The sequence below is a fragment of the Harmonia axyridis genome, chromosome 3, assembly GCF_914767665.1.
Source record: "Harmonia axyridis chromosome 3, icHarAxyr1.1, whole genome shotgun sequence".
Taxonomy (NCBI): Eukaryota; Metazoa; Arthropoda; class Insecta; order Coleoptera; family Coccinellidae; genus Harmonia; species Harmonia axyridis.
Window position 1 is genome coordinate 31,901,091 of NC_059503.1, and position 25,321 is coordinate 31,926,411.

Genomic DNA, 25,321 nt, shown 5'->3' on the forward strand with positions numbered 1-25,321 from the left:
GTTTTCGAATTATAAGCGAAAATTGTGGCGTCTTTTTAACAGAGTTTTTAATTATGAAGCTATGACCCAAAGTTATGTTTTTTCGAATAGGAAAACAAATTTCTGTGTCATTTTTTGATAGCTTAATTTTTCCTGATTTCAAAAATATATAACATCGTATGGTTTGTATCAATATAAATAATAGAAAATGATCTAAAACATTTTTTTCACCTAAAAGTCGCAATTTTCTATGGTTTCAACTGCTAATGAGCGCAGAAAAATAGAGCTTTCTATAACAAGAGCAGTATCTGATTATTACTATGTTTCTTACTAATTTCTACGAAATTCGAATTTAGATATAAGATTTTATAAAGTTTTATTTCAAATTGCATTCGGAAATAACTTAGAGATGACATGGATGCACCAGAAGATCTTCCATTTCAATACATTTTTGAGCACGCCCAGCAAACCATGTTGTTATATGCGCCTTCCCGTTACATAACATCCCTAAGAAATGAGGTATATACCTGATACATCTCAAAACTAATGTATCTGATACATAACATTTCATATATCCATGAAATTATTTGACTTATTCATATATCATATATGTAACATTGTTATATTACTGAAGTTACGTAGGGTAAATGCACTGGTTAGCCGACCGGCACTGGTTCTCGACCATTCCGTGATTTGAGATTGAGATGAAATAATAATAAAAATATATCATGTAGTGCAAAATATTTTCGCGGTACGTGTTCTCGACCATTCTACCTTTCCAAGATAGTTTGCATAGTAGTGGTATAGGTCAGAGTTTTCGCGCTAAAAATTAGTTTATAATCGTCTATCATAGAAAAGGGTTCTTTCTCGTCCTCTCTTAGAAAAGTGCTTTGTGATATATGACCAGAAAATAGTAATTATTTCTTATTTCAAATGAATTATGTGTGTATATTTTGTTCCATATCAACTATAAGATATATTTTCGAGTGTATTTCAATCAAAAAGCAAATAAATGTATATTTTTTCGTTTAATATTCGGCGGTCGCGAACTGGTATTGGAAAATTTGTATCTTTTATTTCTCGACCAAAGTGGTCGAGAACCAATATGTTACTTCAATAATTGTTCATTTCAACTGATATATTTCTGTTGAATCATTTTCGTTTTTTTCGATACCTTGATTCATTCATATATCTACTTTGTGAATATTAGTTTGCGACCACCGAATTAACGTTGAAACACTTATTTCTACCCTTTATTTATTCGCGGTCGAGAACCAATTTGATTGTACTTAATTCTCGACCACTGGTGGTTGGTTTTTTATATTTTATTTACTCATTAGTTTCTAAATAGATATTAGGAGCAAAATAACCAAATAATGTTGTATGAGTTGTTATTTTGAAATATTTATAGAAAGTGGAAACTTTTGCAAAATAATTTTTTTTTACGTTCCGAGTGTTTCTTACTTGATTACCTCATCTGAAACCCATCTGAGTGATAGGTAGTGATGTCGATGGTACGGTACGTAAGTAAAAACTAATCACTCATCTCGCTCTAAAGTTTTTTATAAAATTTTTAAGTGGAGCGGCCACTATTCTTATTGGTCGAAAACTAACACAAAAATGGTCGAGAACTCTGCGGCGTGGTCGAGAACCGAGGTTATTGAGATTTTCTATAAGTTTTCACATTTTAAAGGTTAAATGCGGAAAGAACGCTTAAAATTATATGACAAATCATTTAAAACTCGCCAAAGAATCGATGAACACCAACACCATTAAAATTTGATAAGTTTATGTGTGAAAAAATCGTGCTCGAAATCGATGTTTCTGTTAACTGGTCGAGAACCAGTGCATCTACCCTATATGATACATCTTCCAGCATCCCTAAAAACAATATTAGGTACTCTGATATCTACTAGTGTGTAATATAGTTACATATCATATATGTAACATTCGCAATATATATTTTACATTGCTAATATTATGTAAAAGCTATGTAAATATAGCATATTCATGATATATTACTCAGATCTATACAAGTACTCTTATAATACATAACCTTTATTAAAGTTGAACTGTTTAGAGATTTTTGCCAGGACTAGTGCAGTGAAAAGTGATATGCATTTTCTAACTTTTGATTGTTAGTTAGAAGTGATGAACTATAATAATAATAATATTCAATATTCTTTGATTTTTCATCGATTCCGGATTACTTTCATCGTAGAAATATGTGAGATAAGAAGTGAAAAACTGTAATAATAATATTCAACATTCGATGATTTTTCACCAATTCCAGATTAGTTTCATAGTGAAAATATGTGAGGTAAGTGAATATAAGTATACTTCGACAACGTAACTACATTTAGATATATAAATGCTGTTGTATGTGCCTTTCATTTTGCTTTTGTACTTGCATGCCTGTTAATAGCATAGGTATATTTGCTGCATGTTTTTGTGGATCGTTAATGGAATGTGTGCATGGTTTCTGTCTTCTTCATTCAAATTATATGCATTTTGATATTTTTCCTTTTTATGGTAATTTGCATTTGGGTGTATATAGTTCTGAAGTAATACCACAATTGTTTTATCATCTAAATAAGAAGTACCTATCTGAAATAGTGCGCTAGTTTTTACTACTTAGACTATTTTTCTGCTATATTTTATTTATGTTTGTGATGTATATACCTATGTTATTCTCTGCTATTCGTGAAATTAAAACATCTAGATTTCATATATGCACAATACACTTTTCTTCCATCATTATTAATGACCAATGTCAGATCACATAAGGATGCTTTTTGAGAAATAGATTCTGATAAGTTTAATCAAATGTTTTAGTATGATATAAATAATTTTGCTGTTTCAGAGTGAGGAATCACCTCCTGAAGTTTACTCATGTATTCAAAACTTTCATAACTTTATATTATGTAAGAAATTTGTTATTTATCCAGTCAGGAAACCTCGTTACTGAGAATTTTAATTGTAAATACCATTTTTTAATAACATTCTAATATGTTTAGGTTTTGCATCTCAATCTTTTATCCAATGTGCAGACTTTGAGAAGATAGATATCAGCCGAGTGGATAAGGCTGGCCACATTGAGGATCAAGGGACAAAAATAAGTTTTGGTTGATGTAGGTACTTTGATTACATTAAAAATTTTCAATAATTCTATGATCTTTCATTTAACAAACACCCAATTGTTAAATTATTGAATCCTGTTTTACTATTCATAAATTATTTGTAATATTTCAAATGTGGTGCATACCAAACGTAGGAATCTGGTTTTTGTTGAATTTTCTAGGTTCAAAATAATAATATTGTTGACTAAAAAATATCTTTCTAGCAAAAAATGAAAGATGGAGTTTAAATATATATTTTTGGAATGCACCTTAATTCATAAGTATCTCTTTTCATGTAATTTATAAGTGATATATCTCTTATTAATTGATGTTGGCTAGATACCAGCAGTTTTAGTTTCAATTGGTATTGTGTATCATTTGTTATATTTTTGTTTGGAAGGTATTGAAAAAAATTCCAACAAATTCACTAAAACATAATTTGTGTGGTGTCAGCATATTTAGATTTTTTATTTGTAGTTTGATTAGTTTTTCCTCCAGAAAGAATTGTACAGGTATGTATTGTTTTTGAATTGCATAGAGAATTTACTTCTGAGTACCTATATGTAATATAAACATTCAGATAACTATTACATTTTTCTTATGTCTCTTGTTTGTAGCAGATATATTTCTTTTGGTTATATCACATAGAACGGATAATTTTTTTTATATTGCATGGTGAACTTTTTACTGAGTATATATTATGTAATATAACCATATACAGGTTGGCCCAGTTCTTGTAGAGTAACTTGGTGTATTCACTTTTAGGATGAAAGCGTCATAGTCACTTTATAGGTCAATAAATTCACAAAAACATAAGGAGGTTATTGACATCAGGTTGTTCAAAATTAAAGATTTTATTGATAAATCTGGTAACTTGAACAACCTCTATATAACTTCCTTATGATGAAATTACGACCCATATTCATATTATGTTTTCATCTTAAAAACTGAAAACTCTCACAACTGTTATTCTACAAAAAACTGAGCCAGCCTGTATATATTTATATTACATAAAATCGCAGTAAAAAATTCTCCATGCAATATAAAACAATATCTCAGTTCTGTGTGAGATATATTAGAGATATATATCAGCTACAAACATGATATATAAAAGTAACATAACAGATATCTGAATGTTATATGAAAGGTACGTAAATGTAACAGCTACGTATATGATACATAAAGGATGTACCATAAATATTACAGATGTAATATACCAGCGATGTATCATGTATGTTACATGATCTGTACATGATACATGGCAATTTTGTTACATGTTATGTAACGGAAGGCGGACATAGAGCGGTCGTTGAGCGGTACTAGAAAGGCGCATGTATGTTACATTGTTATGTAACATAGATCGTTGTAATATATATGTTATGTCTATGATACGTATTTGTGTTTGCTGGGCGTTGATATAGTTGTTCCACAGATTTCGCTTTCATCAATAATTCTTTGTAGCAGTTTTTCCCTAATGTTATTCTGTGCCGCATAGACCTTCCCAAAATAAATAATCCAAGGGTGGTAGATAAAGGGATCAAGGAAGCCAAGCCACATTTCCACCTCTGCCAATCCATCTGTTTTCAAAAGTCTCCGTCAAATATTCGCGCACTTTTTTTGGTTAGTGCGCATACATTTCATCATGTTGCAACCGAAATGTTTTCATTGGAATTTATTCTGATAAACAAAATTATGCTTCTGGAAATTTTCATAAATTTCTCCTGTCTACCTTTTTTCTAAAATATTAGTTCAAATCAAACGATTGTTGTAGATACCACACCAAACATTTATCGAGAATCTAACTTGGGAATTTTTGTGAATCACTGATTTTGAATTATCCTGAGCCCAAACGTGAAAATAATGGGAAATTTTGATTCCATTCCTAGTGAATGGCGAACTACAAAATTCGAAAAAAATTTTTCGACACTTTTATATTGAACTATGATTTTCGAAATAATTCTACAGATAAACTGAAGATGTCTTGAAGTATGAAATTTCTTTCATAAAGAAATGTTTTTTGGTCACCATGTATGACGGTGCCAAGCAGAGTTTTAAAATTTTCCTTATGAATCAATTTTTTGTGGTTACGAGACCGAAAAATATCATGATATTAACGTAGAGGGTGGTCCATCAATATTCACGAAAATAGAAAAAGTCTAAAATTTTCCTAGTCCGGATCTGATTTATTCGATTTCAGAAATATTGAAGGAAGGTGATACTAAAGGGGACAAAATTTCAAAAATTGGAATTATTCTGTGGATTAGTTGAAGACTTATTGAACTAAAAAAATTTCACTCATAACGGAATGTCACCCTATATGACCATGCCAAGCAGAGACTCAGAATTTTCATTACGAATTAATTTTTGTGGTTACGAAAACCAAAAAAAAAAATAATATTCACGTACGGTGTGATCCAATATTCACGAAAATGAGGAAAGTCTGAAATTGTCCTAGTCCGGATCTGATTCACCCGATTTTAGAAATTAAATATATAAATATTGAATCAACAAGGGTGGCAATCTTCAAAATTTGAAATTATTTGGTCTATCATTTAAAGAATTATTGAACTGTGAAATTTCACTCATAAGATGTATATCCCAAAAAAAAAGCACTCAATCGATTGAAATCTTTTGATACGAGTCCACCATGATAACCTTCATTCGTGGTATCCGTTTGTCTTATTCTTCCCGGGGCACCCTATATAATGAATCAGGAAAGAATTTCAGCGTTGGCAGTCTTTTCTATTGAAGCAGAGACTTACTTTTTTAACTGATGGTTTTATAGTTATTTATGCAAAAAGTGAATGTTTATTGCACTCGACGTCTTGTCCGACGAGGCCGTTAGGCCGAGTTAGGTCGAGTGCAATAAACAATTTTTGCACGAGTTGCATACAACATTTTTTTCTACGTTCATGCAAAAAGCAAAAAATGATTTATTGAGGTGCGGCACTAGGTGTAGGAAAATGAAAAGCGCAATTTGAATACTTTATTATTAATATCGATTTGTATTGAAACAGGAACTAATACGTTACGAACAATTTAACTCAAACTTTATTTTTACCCTCAATGTTGAAAGTGAATGAACAATTGGTGCAATTTTCAATATGAATATTTCGTAGTGAAGTACTTTTTAAATCCACTTCTTGATTTGTTACTGCTGTAAACGTACTAGTACTTGGTAACTGTACATCGTTATTTCCTTCAGGCTGAAATATTTGTTTTGCAACACTGAGTTTGTTTGCATGTGATTCCTCTACGGATCCCTCCGCTACTGTCGACGATTTCCATCAGCACGTTGAAGTAGAATGACAGATGAGTGCAATAAAAACTTTATTGCACTAGTGCAATAAAGAACTTCTTTTTCCACTGAATATAGTTCAATAAAGTTTTGCTTTTTGCATGAATGTAGAAAAAATAATAAAAAGAACAGTTTTGATCTGTTTTTTATGAAAACTTTTCTTGCGTCACCCGAAGGGCTCACAAAACGTATCTTACCCACATCAAATTATGATTTTGCTCTGCCAATGTGGATGTGTACAGAGAAATTCAGGATTTCCGTCAGGTGTACATTGATCATCTGATTCTTTTGTTCAACATAGTTTATCGTAACACTTTAAAAAAATCGGACTTTCTTTTTTTTCTCAAGTATAACTACACTTTAAGTTGACATATTTCATAGATTATAACTATCTCTAGTTTTTCTACGCATATTCATTTCCAAGTAGTATTATGTTATTTCTTAAAAATTTTGACCGTGTACTTGAGTATGTGACAATAATAATGACAAAAGGTTTGTACTTCGAATCAAAGTACGCGAAGCGAGGAATATCGCTGGATAATGGAAACAAATGAAACAATGTATTTTTGATGATGAGACTGATGATAGCTATTTCTTTAACGTTCTATCCAATATTAAAATAATTTGAAGTACAAACCGTATCTCATTATCATTGTATTATGTAAGTTTAGTATAAAAGTTACATTTTCTATTTTATAGATAAATTTATTTCCTGTTGTAGATTTATCATGCCTCTATGCGCTTAGAATATTTCTAGCATTGAACATTCGTGATAAATATCAACGGTCAAGAATGCATTTGTTTTTTAAAAATCAATGCCAGATGAAGAGCTGTAAATGAAACCATTAGTCTTTGGGGATTGATCTACCGGTACTTTGCGATAAATGTTAAAATAATAAGTTTATTTTAAGATCTTTTGAAATAAAAAATATAAATCAACAGTACTAGCCAATCAATTTATTTCTGCTTCATGAAAATACTATAACAGATGAGAAACTCAAACCAAAATATTCAATTTTTCAGTAATTTGAACTGATTTGATAGTAATCATAAGTTAATCAATTGTTTTTTGAGTAGAAAACAAGTCTTATTTCGAGAGCATTACATTAAATTTACTAGTTTGCTCAGGTTTCATATTCCTTCAGATAGTTTCACAGATTTTTTGGTAATATATTTCTCCATGAATAAATACAAATTATAAACTCAACAATTAAAATTGAACTTGAAAGCACCCTGCTCCCTAGAACTAGTGCATGAACACTACACATTGTGAAGTATATAGTATACACCAGTAAACTGAAATTTCTTTCATACTTATTTGTGAATATGATACTCGAAAATAGGTTCAACTCTAACTTAAAAATTAAATTCAAATAAAACTCAATTAACAGATAATAATTTATTAGATATTAAAAATATTAAATCTTTTCTGCAAGTTTATACAATCACAAGTTTTTCAACAGAAATTATATCACTGTATCAAACATTAAAAATACAATTCAGATCTTTCAACTTATCGCCAAAGAATAAATTCTTTACATTATAAGAATGAACAAATTTCTTCATATTGCTCCTTCTGAAAATATATTATGCGAATCACCATCATATCACTATTTCAAGTAAATGAAATGACACGTAGACGATATATATATATATAAGTCTTATTTACAAATGCATCACACTTCTAGTATTTACAGCTATCATGTCATTATTTCGCTGTAAAGAAAAAAAAAAACAATGTAAATCAAGAATAAATCAATCACTTATGAATCAAAGATGAAACAATTTCATGGATATCTTAGCAAATTTACCTTGTTAATTCTCTCCCTGTAATCAAACCCGTCCTTGATCTTGACCTCACAAGTTGCGCCCTTCTTTCAGCTGTAAAAAAAAAACCGAATATATAACACCATTGTTTAACAACATTTCAGCAACATCAATGCAGAGTCCGTAAATCGAACTTAGAAGAAAACCGGAATCAGACAAAGACCTTCCTTTGTTGTTGTAAACTAAATCCCAATAATATTTATTATAACCAATGTCACGATAAACGGTTTTTAGCGAACAACTTGCTAACGGTCACTTTTACTATAATCAATACCAATATCATATCTCCAAGTTTTTCATTTTTCGATAACAATGTTAATAAATAAGTGACCGTTGACGAGTTCTCTGCAAAAAATTGTGTATTGTGACCTTAGACATCGTGTGAAACTTATGATAAATGGTAACTTTGGGTTTCGTTTGAAATCTGATAGGAAAGGCTCATACATAAACCAAGCTTTCATCTAAAATTCGAAAAGACCATATTTCTATTCTCTTTATTAACAAGCAACATTGAACATCTATACTATATACTAAAAAGCGATAAATTCAGAAAAAGCCTCAATCAACAAAAAGAGTTACTTATGCTTGAAGTAACTTGGACTATAGCAAATCAAATACATACTTTCGCACATTATTATAGTTTGTGTTTTTTTTTGTTATTTAAACCTTCGATATTCGATATTGGAACCAGCTTGACGCTTTTAATGGAGCAGATTATATATTGCCTTTCAAAAGAGCTGGATTTGTCAATTAACGTTTTAGCGACAATAATCCAAGACATCACTTATTTTCTGACTAACAAAATGTGTTGAAGTGATTAGTATAGTATAGAGGATGTAAGTGCGACAAACTTCAGGGTATGATTCTGCATGAAAAAGTAATGACAGTTTGTTTTTGTTCTTGAAAACTGACTATTCAATTAATGCTTTGAAACAGATCCACATATCCCAATTTAATTTGGTGGGTTTCATAGTTAGTTATCAAGCCATTTATTATCATGCAGTTAAAAATTTTATGTCCGCTATTGTCGTGCATACGAATAATAAACTCTTCTCAAAATATAAATTGGCGCTCGACTGAGTTATTCAAACTGAAAACTATTTTTGAATTTTTCATTCAATTTGTGCCATTTGTGGTGAAAAATGTCTCATGTTTTTTTTTTCTTATGGGACGCCGTTTTTATGCAAAAAAACATTTAAACTCGTATTTTTCATTTCTTTAATACCTAAATGCTTGGATGTCCTTTTGCTGGTTGTTGACCTAGTTTTGGATTGATTCCGTCTTCATTTGATAGAAATTTTGAATCGAAAATAAAATGACAATTATAATTTACAGAATAAAAAAGTGAAAATATAATAACTGCCATTTTATTTTGCATATTGGATATTAGTGATTATGGCCATGAATAACGATACTCGTCCGAAAAAGTCAAATAATCATTTTATTAAATACATTTTTTGAAGAGTTATGCTATTTTAAATCACTATCCAGTTTTATGTTTTATTCTCATGTTGAATTTGCAACCATGCGAAAAATTTTAAGTTGGTAGAAATGGAAACATTTTAATGTTAAGACTTCAACTTTTTTACTCAGACATGCAGGTGAAATTAGTTACATTTAAACTCACCACTACACTATCCATAAGGAAACCTTATAAAAAATAAGATGTCATCAATTCATTCAATTCAATGAGTCGAAATTGATAATTAGAATATATCGGTTATCATAAAACTTGAATATTGGGAGCCAATTCAAAAGTAATTTTCAAATTAACTAGAAATATTTCTATAACTCTCCGATTCTCATTGTATATTTGATGAATATAGTCCAAAAATTTTAATTAATGAAACATTTGCAAAACATCACGAAAATTATGGTAAATGAGAAGTTCCAAAAATTAAATTTTTTCTTATTGAGTGATAATTGAAAAAATAACTTACCACCAGCTGGTCGATGTGCTCTTTTTCTCTTCTGTTCTCTGCTAAATGCACTACCTGTTTGTAAAGCTTCAAGTAAGCTGGAAGAAAATTAAGTAAATTTAAATGGACAATGTAATCTTGAATATGGTAGGAGGTAGAATGAATAAATTAATAGTACTACTTCACTATTTAGTTTATGTGATTTAAATTTAATAGATCTTTTTTTAATAATAAAATGAAAGGAGTTTCTCCTTAAATGCTTGTTCACGCCTCCCAATTTTTAATGAAAATCAAGAAGTAAAACGGGAGATGTTATACCTTATCCAAGAGACCAAAGTGAATCAAGTTGATCTACTTAAATTCCTAAAATTATTTCAGAGAAGGTTTAACTTTAGTTTTTCAATAACTATCGTCTTATTATTTTTTCTAATCCATCGGGAAAATCAACAGAGTGAGAAATTTGACAATACAGTTAACATGAACAAATATAAGGAAAAATTGAAATCAAATGAAAAATTACTAATTTTGAGATTGTGAAAATGCTCACCTGTCCATCACACTCTCTTGTGTTTCTGTTGGATTCATATCTATGAGAGCTTTATTTCTTGCCTCTCTTTCTTTCTTCTCTCTGTCTGCCTTCTCTTTCGCTAACCTAGCCTTCTCCCTTTTCTCAATAAGCTCTCTTTCCTTTTCATTCTCCTTCCTTGCTTCCTGAAACCAACATAAAAAATTAATGTTTCTACCATTTTAAATCTGAAGAAAGCACTTACCACAAAATTATCTTTGAAGGTCTTCAAGTCAGTGAAAAACTCCTCCAATGTATATTTCTGATTATCAAATACATAGTATTCCGATAGATCCTGATAGAGATTTTCAACTTTTTTAAACATGTTTTGCATAACATCACACTGTTCTCTGGCCGTTTGGGCAAAAGCTTCCATGACCTCTAAAAATTTGTCATCGTCGCTTTGTGGTACCCTGTTGTTATTAACGTCAGTCTGTAGGTTCCTTATGTTGCTATCCATCTGTTTTAAGGTTTTTTGAATGGTTTCCATTGAGACACGACTAGCTCTGTAAGATAAATATTTTATATATTAATCTTGAAGTAATTTTTTCATCATTGTTGAAACAATATTGTAGAACTGGTAAGCAGCAGTTATTGAAGATTACTTGTAAGTAAAGAAGAGAAGTATTATTAAGATAGTTAACTTATACTTTCATTATTCTAATAATTGTTTTTTTATGTAATATGTTCGATATACTAGTATTTTTATGTGTGAATATAATTTATTTTACTTACTTATCAATGTGTGGCATCTCATCTGGAAAGTTGAGTAGTTCTGGAAAATTCTTTTCTACTGTTTCAACAATGAAGTGTAGCAAAGTTGACTTATTATGGACGTCCTTTGTACCATTTAACTGAAAATTAATATTATATTAGATCATGAATACATAATTTCAGAATATAACTCTGAGATGTTTTAAAAAATGTTGTAGCTTGATTTAATTTCCTACTCATTTAAAATTATTCACAAGATAAAACGTGATATTAACATACTTTTGTCAAGAAACCCATTTCGAAACCAAACGCTTGTGCATTTCGACTTCCAGTGTTCATGTAATTTCCTAATAACAAAATTAATTCAAGTATCTTATGGAACTTTTTACTTTTCTTCACTTCTTCGCAAGCTGCTGTTGCTGCTACAATATCCTGAAAAAAAAACTGCAATTGAAAAGTGGCATATATTTAATATATTTGTAATGGATAATTTTTTAAGTGGATCATGCATAGGTAATATTTTCATTAAGAGTCTGTTTACACCACACTGCTTGGGAATCAGAGGGGTCGCAACGTAAAGGGGCAAGAGCGGGTGGGCGTCGACGATCGTGGTAAAAATATCGTGAACGTATTAGGCCCTCAGCCCAGAGAGAATGAATTTGTAACGCATTGGGATGATCTCGTTTCTTTCTCGTGTTCTACTAGTGCGTGTCGGAATTTGCGGCCGCATTTTTGACATTTTGATGAAATGAAATGATTGTCAAATGGTCACCTATGATTATGGTTGTAAAGACAGTTTCTTTATAATAAGAGCTAAGAGTTGAGAAATACGAACTCTTTTTTAGGTTTCGAAAAAGACTCTCTACTTTCCATAATTACTTGATATCGAATTGAGAATCCAAATACGCTTTGATATGCCATTATCCTCATTTCTTGAATTGTAAAAATCCTTATGAATTAAATGGCGTGAATTTTGAAATATCTAATCCAAAATTTCATTGAGAATGTTGATGAACTCATTTCATAAATATCTACAGTTTTGAGGAATAGTACTTTGTTATAATAATAAAAAAAATCAGCTTGGTTCAAAATGATATATTTCAAATTGCCTTTTTTTTTTCTTCAATTTTGCTTATCCTGAAGATCTAGTTTGTATTGGGGATTCCTAATGAAATATTTCTTCGAAAAACTCTTCATCGATGTTGACTTCGATAAATAAAAAGTCCTTCAAAGTCCATACGACAAAGGCATTTTTCTCTTTCAGCTATATTTAATTCCCTGAACTTGAAAATAATAATTATGACTTTGTTTTAATCGATATTTCTTATCATCATTTTTTCCAAATATGTGATTTGTTTCCTTTCAATAGCGTCCTTCATCATATTATTTCTTGCTGAAAACAGGCATTTGATTTCAATTGAATGATTATTTTTTTCAACAACGCCATCTGAAGAGGCACCTAGAAAAGGCCATTTTTTATTAATAAAAATTCCACTGTTTGTGATCTTCGAGCACAATTCGTTCTCTAATAGACGCTTCGCACGATCTTCATTATTTTTCCCGAATCTATAGCTTTTGCAGAAAAATGTTTTTATAAAATGCTTTCAACTGTTGAGCAACAACTTGTCCCAGGAGGCATTTTACATATTTTCCCAAATATTGAAGCCGTCAACAATTTCCTCCTCTACTGATGCCAATCAGCAGAATCAGTTTGAAGCTGTGTTTTCAGCTCAATTTCATTATAAGCTTCTTCTGCTTTGATTAAACCCCTCAAGAATTCATCCCTATATTATTGGAATGTTCCCTCATCTATGTATGGTTTTTCACAATTTTCTCAATAATTATCTGACCCTGCAGAGAACTGTAGTTTATCACATTCTTCACCGGCTCTAGAACACTACGTGCTTTCGAGAGTTCTCGTAATTCGTTACAGTAGTACCTCAGTAAATGATTGGTACATTCTATTTTCTGAACTATACAAGGTGGGCAAATTACGATGTTTTAGCACTTCAACTTTTGAACCAGAGGATAAAGACAAAATCTGATACCCCATTCTATTTCTCTTTTTCTGGGAAACTAACAAGAGTAGTAGGTAATCATTTTTGGCTAACTTCTTTTGTTTTCGAGTTATAGGCGAAAATTTGAAAAATGGCGATATCGGAAAACATTGATATCTCCGCGAATACTGATGATAGAGCTCTGAAATAAAAACAACATAGAGGCACTTCTTTACGTAAAATCCAGTGGCCTGCTCGTCTTTTCAAAAGGGTTTTTAATTATGAAACTATGACCCAAATTTATGTTTTTTCAAATGGGAACACTAGATTTCTATGCTATTTTTTGAAAGCTCAATCTTTCCTGATTTCAAAAATATCTAACATCGTATGGTATCGTATCAATATAAATAATGGAAAATGGTCAAATACCTTTTTCCATAAAATAATAAGGTTTTGTACCATCTAAGAGTCTCAATATTTCTATGGTTTCAACTGTTGATGAACACAGAAAAATTGAGCTTCTTATAACAAGAGTAGTATCAAGAATTTTTTTTTTGTAACAACTACTGTCCCCATCGGCAATCATTTTGCTGTATCAATTTGTACATAGGTAAACTGGAACAAAATCCTTCAGCTTCTATGGCTGTCGAAGATGAATTTCAATTTTCATAGCGTGTATGCACTGTTGGTGTTACATACTTCATTGTGTACTCTTTTATTTTGAAATAATTGTGAAAAATTGTCTTTCTTTATACAGTGAAAATGAAAAACAAGGGACATTCATATCATTCCGAAATTCTACACAGAATGCGTACGAAAACTAATTTTACTGAAACCTTATTTTTATTTCCTTCACCAAACGCATATTAGATAAATTTTATTCAAAAATAACGGAGTGACTGGAATGTTCTTTTAGAGAAATTGCTGAATATAAACAATTCGGAATGTATCCAAAGATATTTCCCTGCATAAAAGGTTCAATTCAATACACATAAACAAAATTATAAGGAGAACTGCACAGGACAAATAGATATGAAAACTTCTAGTAATACCTCAACCGGAAATTGAGAATACCATTCTAGGAATTTCAGTTTGAAAATGGTTATTTCAATGTCGGGTATATTCTTCATTTCTACATAAAATCAATGAGTAAGTAGAAATATACGTATAGGTACAAAAATAGACCATTTTAAATTTTTAGTCCTAAATGCCTTCTTTCAGGTACCTATGCAATGCTGAACCTACCTAGAAACTGTCAAATAGTCCAGCAATGAAATAATACGGTACACAAAAGAGTACCGAATAACCTTTATTTACAACTGATGTTTATCTGATGTGACAATGAAATCTTGAAATAACTCTAATAAATTTACACGAAATCACTTCTTGTTAACTTTTAAAGTATTATTCTCAAGCAGTAGCACAATACCGAATCTTAGATAGGTTCTGAACTACCCAAATTTTGTATTATATGAAATATGTTAAAAACAAGGTAATTTGCCAGCCATCATTACATCCGAATCGATTTTTTCAATAACAGATATCTACTTTTTCTCAAACTTACGAACCTTCGGTCCGAAGTAATTAATTGACTATTGCATCCAATCCGAAACCTTCCATGAGGAATACATTTTTTCATTCGAGAAAGTAACATGAAAATTAGACATATGGCTTTAAAGATAACCAATGCTGGAATAGGAACTTGCAGATTTAAGCGACAAAATTTTTTTTTGTTCTTAACAAATAATTCAGGTTTTCAAGAATATATTTCCTAAAAGACGGTCCTGATAGCTACAAGCCACGCCCCCCAGGGAGGAGCAACGATTTTTAGTTCACAATTCTGGCACTTGAAACAGATTTACAACGTCACATAGAATTTTGAGTAACTATGATGTAATATATTTCTTATTGGTATCATTGGAAAGAAGAAAAATTAGGCTATGACCATTTTGTATTAGATTTTCGAATTTAGGTCAACTGAAGCGACAATAAATTAATTAAAATTGGTATTGAAAATCGTTCTTTCTACGTCAATAATACAATTAATTTGCAACTTTAAGTGAAATTATTACCTAACGATCATACAAGGGATAAAGACCTTCCAATATTGTTTTGAATCATCTCGATAGCGTTTACCGTTTCTGAGAAAATCAAGACCGAATTAGTTAAGAAAACGCCTGAATTTGCGCCGCGTGAACGGACTCTTAAGTTATAGAAACAATTACTGACCATTACCCATGTTTCTTACCATTAAAAAATTCAAACAAAGTAATTTCGATGAAAAAATCACTTCAATAGATCACATAAACTACAAAGACTAGCACTAAGAATTAATGGGAATGAGTGCTTGACTCAAACTCTGCTGAAGAATTATTAATAGGAAATATACAGAAACTTTATGAACAGTGCCCCTACAACTAAAAGTACAAGTAAGAGTCTGAACAATATGAATAAACAAACTAATCATAAGACGCCAAATTGTTGCATGAAAGACAGCAAGATCAAAAATGTAATAATACTAAAAACTTTGGGGTCAGTCTTGCAAACAAAAAATAAGTGAATATCCCAAGCATGAAGTGCTAGAGTGCTAGTGGTATACAATAACTTACAGAATTAGAGTTGGAGAAGTTGTAGCGAAAATATGATAATTAATACAGATGTTCTCCAGTGCTTCTTGGACCTTTTCTGTTAGCGACACATATTGAAGAATAATATAATATCATATGCAGAAGATACAGCAATAATTGTCAAGGATAATACATGAAATGATGTTGAAAGTAAAATGAATATAAATTGGAGCTTGATATCTGCTGTACTGAATAGGTTATCCTCAGCTTTGGAAAAAACTACCTATATGACTTTTGAAAACTACTCAGATAGTGTACCCCTTGACTTTGTACTGCAATTGGAAAATAGAAGATCGAAAAGTGAATAGTTGTACATTTGATCAAACTATGATATGGGATAAACAGATGGAATATTTTACTGATGACACCAAATACTTGATTTTTTATTTTATAAACAGGCCAGGAATAAGAATTTTCAATTATCTAGAACAATTTAACAGTTGGTATCATTACTTATGGAATAATTACTTGTGAATGGGCATATTCCTCTGGTCTAAATTTAATAGAAATATACAAAAAAAGAACCTTAGAATCCTCCTCCTCCTAAGTGCCTTTCTCATGTGAGGTCAGCGGTCAACAAAGAATAATCGACAAAAATAACTCCATAGTGAATAAACACCCCTTGAGCACTATGCAGTTATATGAACTAGAAGTATTGCATTATAATTATGATACTCTTAGGCCTATGTTTTTAACCTTGACTAGTAATACTTAAGTAGTAGTATTACGCAATTACCTAAAGGGAAAAAGAGTGTCAGTGGTAAAAGTAGTCATATACCTACTCGTAACTCCAATAAAACTTTTTAACAGACTCCCAAATAATTTAAAAAATATGAATACCAAAAACAAAAACCAAACTAAAAAATGGATTGCTCTGATTTAAAGCTGTGACGTATTGTCTACATGCACATAAGATCGCTGGCTTGGTGCAAGACTATCGATTTCGCAAGAAGTCGAGATAATCGCCGTCAAAGGTTCATACTCCTTTTATTTTGGTCAAGTTCATATATTCGGAAAATTTTAAAATGCATGCAATCCTAACAAAAAATATTTTCACTACTGTAGAAAAGATTGGGTTAAAGTTAGGATAGTTTGAATTTTTTTCGCTTGACGGACTTGGAATGAGAAATACGGATTTAAGGTTATTTTACTGTGAAAACCATTGTCTTCGATTGTTTTCCCTGAATATTTCAATTTCAACAAGAATTGGACTTGGATAGTCTTGCACCAAGCCAGCGAGTTTATTTAACAAAACCTATAAAATGTGATATGAAGGTCCAAAAACGAGTCCATTAATGGTTGAATTCGACTAGGAGAAATTGAATACCAAATTACTTTTGAGAATTATCTTTTCCATTGATATTGAATAAAGAATAAAGATCAACTTACAGGTTTAGCATCTTGCACCATCTCTTGATAGTGATGTTTAAAACTAAGCGACTTCAATCTAGGAAGCAAGCGCTTAATTTCAGAGATCTTGAGACAAAACTGTTCGGCTTCTGTAAGGTCTTTGTATGAATCTTTGAACTGTTGAAGTTTATTAAGTTGGTCCGCAGGAGGTAAGTACTGAAAATATATTGAACTATTAGCCTTGAAAAAAAATCATTAACATCGACAATAATAAAAAGTTTATATCATTACCTGTATGAGTTGCTCAATCACATTTGCTGTTAAAATTTCATCATCGCATTTGAGCAAGCATCTTTTGATCTCATCATATGCCATATGCTTAAGGGAGCCACCAAGAAGAATACTGATATTTTGTGCTACTTTACTATCTAAGACTTTCAGTTGTTTTACTTTCTTCAGTGTGCCAGTACTATAGCCCCTGCAATTTCAACAGTACATAAAAACTTGTTAAAAATTAATTCAGAAATCAGCCCTATAGTAGGTACTTTGTATTGATCAATTATGGAATAATTATGGAATGATTATGGAATTTAAAACACCATTGCTAAGATGATACTGAACACAATATTTTTCACAGCATAGTCCCACACCTTATAGTTACGTAGTTAAGAATGACCTCTCATTCGAATTCGGGTTAATCATAATTATTTTCAAATTATTATTTTTCTGATACACATCTCTTCTCAGAGCCCTGATGATGCAACAATAAGAAGTGCGGAAAGGTTGACTATACTGTTCAATTATTTGTAATAATTGCTTTTAAATGAAAATATTTGATTACAATATTGTCTGATAATTTTGTATGTAGCAGTGAATTGTTGAAACTTACTTATCTGCCACATCTGCTGACTGTTTTGCTGGTTTTGATGAAAATTTTTGGGCCAACTCATCTAAGATATTTGAAGATGCCAATGATTCTTCTTCAACTTTCAACCAGAATGCTTTTTTCGTCATTTTTTGTGGCGTAATCTGTGGAAATGAAGTACAATTCAGTATGAATACAATCCCATTTGGAGAATTTTTGAAAACCGTAAAATTTTCGATGAAATTAAAAAAATACGCAATAATATCAATGTTAATCCTTTCATACCGTTTTCCAGTTTGCTTTCTTGAGCGGTCCACTTGTTTCCCATTTTTTCTTTGGTTTGAGACCATGCGGAAGAGTGTATGTTCCTGGAGCACTTCCTAGTGGTGCCAACATACCAGGAGGTGGTATGGGTGGTGGAATACCAATGCCGGGCATTTTGGGAGGGGGAGGTCCCATTACGGGCATTGGAGGAGGAGGAGGTCCTCCCATTCCTGTCAACATACAAACATGTGTAGATACTGAGTCACTCAAGATGAAATTAACATAAATGACAACTCAAATTTGCTTAGAACTTACATTTCACATTCCCTATAATATGACCACAAAATAAACACTAAATTTGAAAATTTACCTGGCATTGGAGGTGGAGGCGGTCCGCCCATTCCAGGCATAGGTGGGGGAGGAGGTCCGCCCCCTCCCATCATACCCGGCATAGGAGGAGGTGGTGGGGCGGGAGGACCACCCATTCCTGGCATTGGGGGTGGTGGGGGCCCTAGCACCTTGCCGATGTTCGCCACTTTCGCGGGATCGAGTTTACCGCTTTCTGCCGCACCCTCCCCTTTGCCAATCAGTAGATCAAGTTTAGCTTCGGCTTCGGACTTAGCGGCCAGCGCCTCTTCCAGCTGTTTCTTCATCTCCTCAACTTTGGCATTGTCGTTCTCTATGGGTCTCTCTGAAGAAAGAAAATAAGAAACGATATATTGTTGGAAGTTATAACAAGGATTTTACAATAGGAGTTATCGTAGACTACTAATGATCGATAAAACAGATTGTAAAGCTATTTTTTAAAAGATTGACAGGATGGTACTCGCAGAGTTCCATTAGAACCCGCTAGTCTATCGACTCCATACCTTTTATTGTAAACGTTTAAGAATGTCATCGCGTTAATTAAGCAACCTAGTTAATAGTCTTTGATAACCCCAGTTAAATTATCGCCTGAACTCACCTTTTAGTTCGTCAAGAAGTGGCTGTAGATCCAAATCGAAGTGTTTTTTCGTGAAGTCTGGATCTAGACCAGACTTGTGTAGTACTAGTTGTGACACACATTCTTCGATTATCTTAAAATAGGCGGGCCTGAAATGAATACAAATTATTCGAATGACACAAGGAACCGCTATACATATTACACATCGGAAAAATCTAGGTATCAATGTAGAGGGTGAACCAAATTAGAACTCTTGTTTTTTTTTTCTATACAATAGTAGGTATATATTTCAATCAAATCGTAAAAAAATAATTATGGAAAAAAGAGAACTTTATAATTATTTATATTCAGTTCTCGGCTTTCTCTGGTATTATTTTTTTGATTAAATGAAAAAAACAATTCAATTCCTCTCACGTTTTCAGAAATTACCTCACATAGTGACAGCCCGCGGTGTTTTGGTGTATTTGTAATATATTTCTTGAATGTTTTGGATAGTACTCCTTTTAAGCAGGTGGTATGATAGTGACTTACGATAGATGTCACATGTTGTTTAGTTCAATTGCCAGGTTTTCATACTTCAAAATTTTCTCTGATTCCGTTTTTCCAATATTATGAGTCAATGGTACTATGACTAGATTTTTGTTCCAGGGTAGGTGCGGGCTATCATTTTGCTCAAATGTCTGAAATTTAGAAATCAGCTGCAAAATTGTGAAAGGAATGTTCATGCAAAATTTCATGAGGATCGAATCATTAGATTTACTAAAAAAAAAAATTATACGATTTCGATATCTTTGATGTAACTGAAATTCTGTTTCATATAAGTTCATTTATTATGTGAGTTATCGAAAAGTAGGTAGCTACTGTCTGTAGCTTTCACGCGAAAAAAAAAATAAATAGGTTTTTCTCATCTGATTAACCAATTAACAATATACAGGGTGTTTCCTAAACATGCGGCAAAAATTCAGGGGGTTGTTCCTTGGACTATTTTAAGCATGTTTTGTCCTTGGATGATTTTTGAAAAACCTCTTTGTTTCGAAGATACAGGGCGAACAACATGTTTCATATTTTTAAAATTAATAATAGTTTAAATAAAAATGCGTACCGCACTGTGTTTACTAAGTAGGTACAATTTATTTTTAAATTTGTTTAACAACATTCCAATTACTAAAAACGGCCAGTTTTTTGACTAAAAATTGCTAATACATCACAAAACGAATTAAAATGAAAACCGTGTTTAATCTGTATTCCTTTACCATCTGCACTTATCAATTTTTAGTCAAAAAACTGGCCGTTTTTAGTAATTGGAATGTTGTTAAACAAATTTAAAAATAAATTGTACCTACTTAGTAAACACAGTGCGGTACGCATTTTTATTTAAACTATTATTAATTTTAAAAATATGAAAAATGTTGTTCGCCCTGTATCTTCGAAACAAAGAGGTTTTTCAAAAATCATCCAAGGACAAAACATGCTTAAAATAGTCCAAGGAACAACCCCCTGAATTTTTGCCGCATGTTTAGGAAACACCCTGTATATTTGAAGAACTGTCTTATTGAACGATTTATTCTTAATATTTTTTTATTTATTTACACGGAGGGTCGAATTAATCCAAGATGCAAGTAGATACTTGCATACTTAAAAAGTAAGAAATTTTTGTGAAGTATCGCGTACATGGCAAGAAGCTTTTTCATTTATTTCTAAGAAATGTGTTACTTTTTAGTAAGAAGAACGAATTAATACAAATTTCATCGCAGAATGTTTTGGTGCCAATATATGACGTCTTATATCAAAATGGGGAAAAATCGAACCTTCAAAGTGCAATAATGCATTTTCAGATGCTTTTTCGTTTCCCCAAGGAAATTGTTCAAAAAAAAAAAAAGTTTAAATGAGGATATAATCGAGTAATTTATGACTTCATCTCATGTCCTTTGGAGATTAATTGAGTATTCTTTGAAGATTGTTGATATAGAAATTGTAGGGACACTTATTTCGAAAACTAAGACAGGTCAGAAAGTTTTCAGATTTATGTTTAGAAAACTATAATATATTGCAAAAAAACTACAATACTGAAAACCTTTCATTATCACTGAAGACTTTTCTGAAAGAATACATGAAATGAAACGGCCGACAGTAAACAATAATTTCCGAAAGAAACAACTTCAAGGCTCGATAGTTGTACAGCAGGACTGTGCATTATCAGAGAAAAAATATTCAATAGCTTTGCGAAAAGTCATACCTTCCGCATTTGTCTCACATAATTGTATATTCTCAAAACTCTATACTGAATACTTTCGAAAATAGATAAAGAACAAAGATAATGCAGTATTGCCATGGCAAGCGCTATCTCCAGAACTGAATCCGTTTGATTATGTTGTATGAAAACATTTTTCAAAGAAAATAAATGTTCGTGTGAACAACATTCACAAAACTTTTTCATTTAGTGAGCTTTTAAGAACCGACTGTACCCACTAAATCCAAGACAACATAGAAAAATTTTATTATATGATTAGTCTATGAGGTGGTCATATCCACATACCGATTTCATGATATTGATAGGGTTAGTTGGTTATAATTCTGTTTATGAGTTGACGATAATGAGCTATGAATAAAACATTTTTGATAATTTTCTGTTTTTCACTTATTTCTCGCCTTAATTCCTCCTTATTGATTCTATCTCAAAGAATATCCTTAGAATTTTCCGATGTGTGCATATTGTAATAGTTTAAATTTTATACGAAGAATACAACCCTTCACTCACCTAATATGTACGTCATCCTTGACGAATAACAAATGCTGTAGGATGCTGAGAAAGTAAGGCTCGGCTGGAGTCTCCAGTGTTGTATTTTTGAGCACCTCGAAGCAATCTTGTATGTCGTCCATGTCCAGTCTGTTTTTGTCGAAACGCTCGTGGAGCTCGTCGGCATCTGCTTCTTTCTCAGCCTCGAATATGTCGAACTGCGTCTTTACAAGAGGATTCGTCTCGTTCTTTAGGTCGGCTAGAATAGTTAAATCTTGAAAAACGGAAACTGTTTTCAATGAATTGACAAAATTAAATCAGAAGTGGTCAAGAAGGAACATTTTCCGGAAACTACGCTGTTTCTTTAAATATTAACGGTGACAATACTACATGCAAAAAATTTCATGCTTAGTGAAATAACTATTCACTGAAATAACTCCTCCATATGCCGAATTTTGGAATTGATACCACTTCAAACAGATGCATTAGTAGATAATTGTGAATTTTAGATTGTGCGTAATTCCAGATAAATTTCTCTAGTATTATTTTTTTCTTATTCTTTTATTCCTCCCTATTCTTGTTGATGAATGATTAGGCTGAAAATGTTGGAATACAGCAGTTTCAGAAAACATGTGAAATCACTCCTAGTTGAGAGATACTTTTATAGCAGAAATGAGTAATTCAGTTAAGCTATTATCTGATTTAGTTTTGTTTTGGTATTATCGTTTCTTTCTTTTTTATAGTTACTTATGGATGCAGCCTATACAAATTCAATTTCTCAAAAAGGTTGAATAATACTTTTATCAATCGTCAGAAGCTTTGAAAAAAGGATAGAACTGCATCATGGGGACACTTTTGAATATTTAATTTGGTGTAATGTGCTATATAATTCAATTTTTGTTTGCATCTTTGAATTGAAAAATTCTTTTTTGATTTATTATTTATTTTTCTCTGTTCTCTCTATGAGTACCCATTTTTTCAAATATGTTTCAATTTGTTTTAGGGTATACGATTTTCATTAATTTCACCATTCTAAGCATAAAACACTTCATAACCCCACAATTCATTTTAACGAAAAAACAAAAGAGAAAGAGCTAGTTTTTACGAAGAATGAAATTATTCAAAGAAAAATCTACTTGACCTTGCAATCAAACTTCAAGATCACATTGAATGTCTGCATTCTATGTCACCCTGAAGACTAAAAAACTTTCATTCGAAACATATTTTGATACAGGCTCCTTCTTAGGAGTTATTTCAGTGAAACTTTCAAGATAGGTCACCGTGTATATTTTTCAGGTATTTCTCTTATATACCTAATATATTATCATTGAAGATGAAGTAAAGCAAAATAAGTGGAACTTACCCAAGTAGTCATACAGTCCATTCCTGACGATTTCGTTCCTAAGGTGCATGCGAAATTCAAAGTCATCGGTTTGTGATAACATCGCATTAATGAATTGAAAACACATGCTCTGCAAAAATAATATATCTTTAGTTTCTCGAAATATGAAAATAGGAAAATTTTCGATGTCTGAAAATGCCCAATTTTCATCGTATTGCAAAGGTCACAAAACCTGAAGTGATCAGATGCTGATTACTACACTCTGAACTTCTGCTAGGCCTCAAACATTACAAATTTGAGAATAATTTAAAACTATTGAGCGTACTGAATATTGAGAGATTTTGGGATAGGCGGTTTTTGACTTATGAACCTTTAACCTTTGATATTTCGGAAATTTTTGTGTATACCAACACAGAAGTAAAATTGCAAATAATAACTCCACTCATAATTCATAAAAGGTAAGTATTCAAAAATAAATACTTCAACAACTTCCACACCTCGACTAATTGGTATATCTAAGTAAAAATAGGATGACAAATAATATGTATGATTATTTTTCCTTCTACTCTCACATGGCGAATATGGATCAAGTCTCAATTCAGGGATATTGTGATTAATTTCATTTCATTCAGTTATCGAATGGCATATGCCTCTATATTTTTGAGCGCTTATTTCAGGAAAACAGTCGGTAAATTTCGAATCTCGAGCCAAGAGTGGTCTCAAACGATTGTGCTCGACTCACTGATGAAGAATTCGGAGTTAAATCAAACTCTGTCTGTCTGTCCCCCTTGTACACGATAACTCTTGAACGGAATGTAATAGGAACTTGAAATTTTCAGGGTCTTGGTCAAGATCATTGATGATCAAAATTAAGATGGTTTCGGAGTTAGGAAGGGATTTGAAAAATACACAGATGGGTATTATTAATGGACGACACAACAAATTGCCTTACTCTATTATTTGATGCCTGTATTCAATATTATAATGGCATACATCGAAAGGGTAAAATCGATGCAAGAAAATTGGTCCAAAAAAGAGATGAATTACATTTTCATAGCATATCACTACCCATATTAAATATTCAAGTGAAAAATCTACAATCTAAACTATCATTTTATGAGTTCTTCATGAAGTATATAAGTACCGGGTTTTTCAACATTATTTGACCCCCCCTCCTTTAACTTTGTTACTAAAAGAGGTACAAAAAATGTTTTCTACAAAATTTTCACGAAATCGACTAGTGTTTTTTAAGATGATTTCACAAAATGAAATATATACCGGGTGAGCAACATATAGTTTGAATCCCCTTCAACTTTGTTACTGAAAGAGGTACAAAAAAATGTTTTCTAAAAAAGTTTCACGAAATCGACTATTGTTTGATATCACAAAATGAAATTTATACAGAGTGGGCAACATATTGGTTGCAACTTCATTTTTTCAAATGGAACACCCTGTATATTTTTCTATATTTGACTAGCTCTTTTTCCCCTGACTTCGAATATATAACATATGTTTGGTCTAACTCTTTTATTGTGAGAACCACCGAGTTTCAAATTTTAAGAACCACCTGGCAAGCTAATAAATCAATTTTCAAGTGGAAGGCTGCGATAATACAAAATGCCTTTTTTTGAGTTATCTCGTAAGCAACGATATAACATACGTTTTTCACTATAAATTAGAATTGGATGATTGGGATGCATTTCCATAATATGGAAAGAATATATTATATTCTCTCTTTGTAGCTTTCTTATTTTTATTGTTCTTCACATAAATAT

General features: G+C 31.6%; 1 protein-coding gene across 7 annotated transcripts in view; it reads right to left on the bottom strand.

Moving 5' to 3' along the window:
* Nucleotides 1-7,780: 7,780 nt before the first annotated feature.
* The window catches only part of LOC123677020 (protein diaphanous), a 55,572-nt gene continuing 38,031 nt past the window's right edge, over nucleotides 7,781-25,321 (bottom strand). For 4 of the 7 annotated variants that reach the window (XM_045613421.1, XM_045613420.1, XM_045613423.1 and 1 more), the window contains 15 exons: nucleotides 23,568-23,676; nucleotides 22,226-22,478; nucleotides 19,489-19,616; nucleotides 18,895-19,215; nucleotides 18,546-18,754; nucleotides 18,285-18,424; nucleotides 17,687-17,873; nucleotides 17,435-17,611; nucleotides 11,701-11,853; nucleotides 11,443-11,561; nucleotides 10,913-11,213; nucleotides 10,690-10,853; nucleotides 10,164-10,240; nucleotides 8,208-8,277; nucleotides 7,781-8,112 (listed from right to left, as the gene is read on the bottom strand). In XM_045613421.1, coding sequence (XP_045469377.1) covers nucleotides 8,097-8,112; nucleotides 8,208-8,277; nucleotides 10,164-10,240; nucleotides 10,690-10,853; nucleotides 10,913-11,213; nucleotides 11,443-11,561; nucleotides 11,701-11,853; nucleotides 17,435-17,611; nucleotides 17,687-17,873; nucleotides 18,285-18,424; nucleotides 18,546-18,754; nucleotides 18,895-19,215; nucleotides 19,489-19,616; nucleotides 22,226-22,478; nucleotides 23,568-23,676 — 2,424 coding nt within the window. In that variant the 3' untranslated portion in view covers nucleotides 7,781-8,096. The remainder of the gene's footprint in view (nucleotides 8,113-8,207; nucleotides 8,278-10,163; nucleotides 10,241-10,689; nucleotides 10,854-10,912; nucleotides 11,214-11,442; nucleotides 11,562-11,700; nucleotides 11,854-17,434; nucleotides 17,612-17,686; nucleotides 17,874-18,284; nucleotides 18,425-18,545; nucleotides 18,755-18,894; nucleotides 19,216-19,488; nucleotides 19,617-22,225; nucleotides 22,479-23,567; nucleotides 23,677-25,321) is intronic. The other 3 variants (XM_045613422.1, XM_045613424.1, XM_045613426.1) reach the window with 1 other exon arrangement.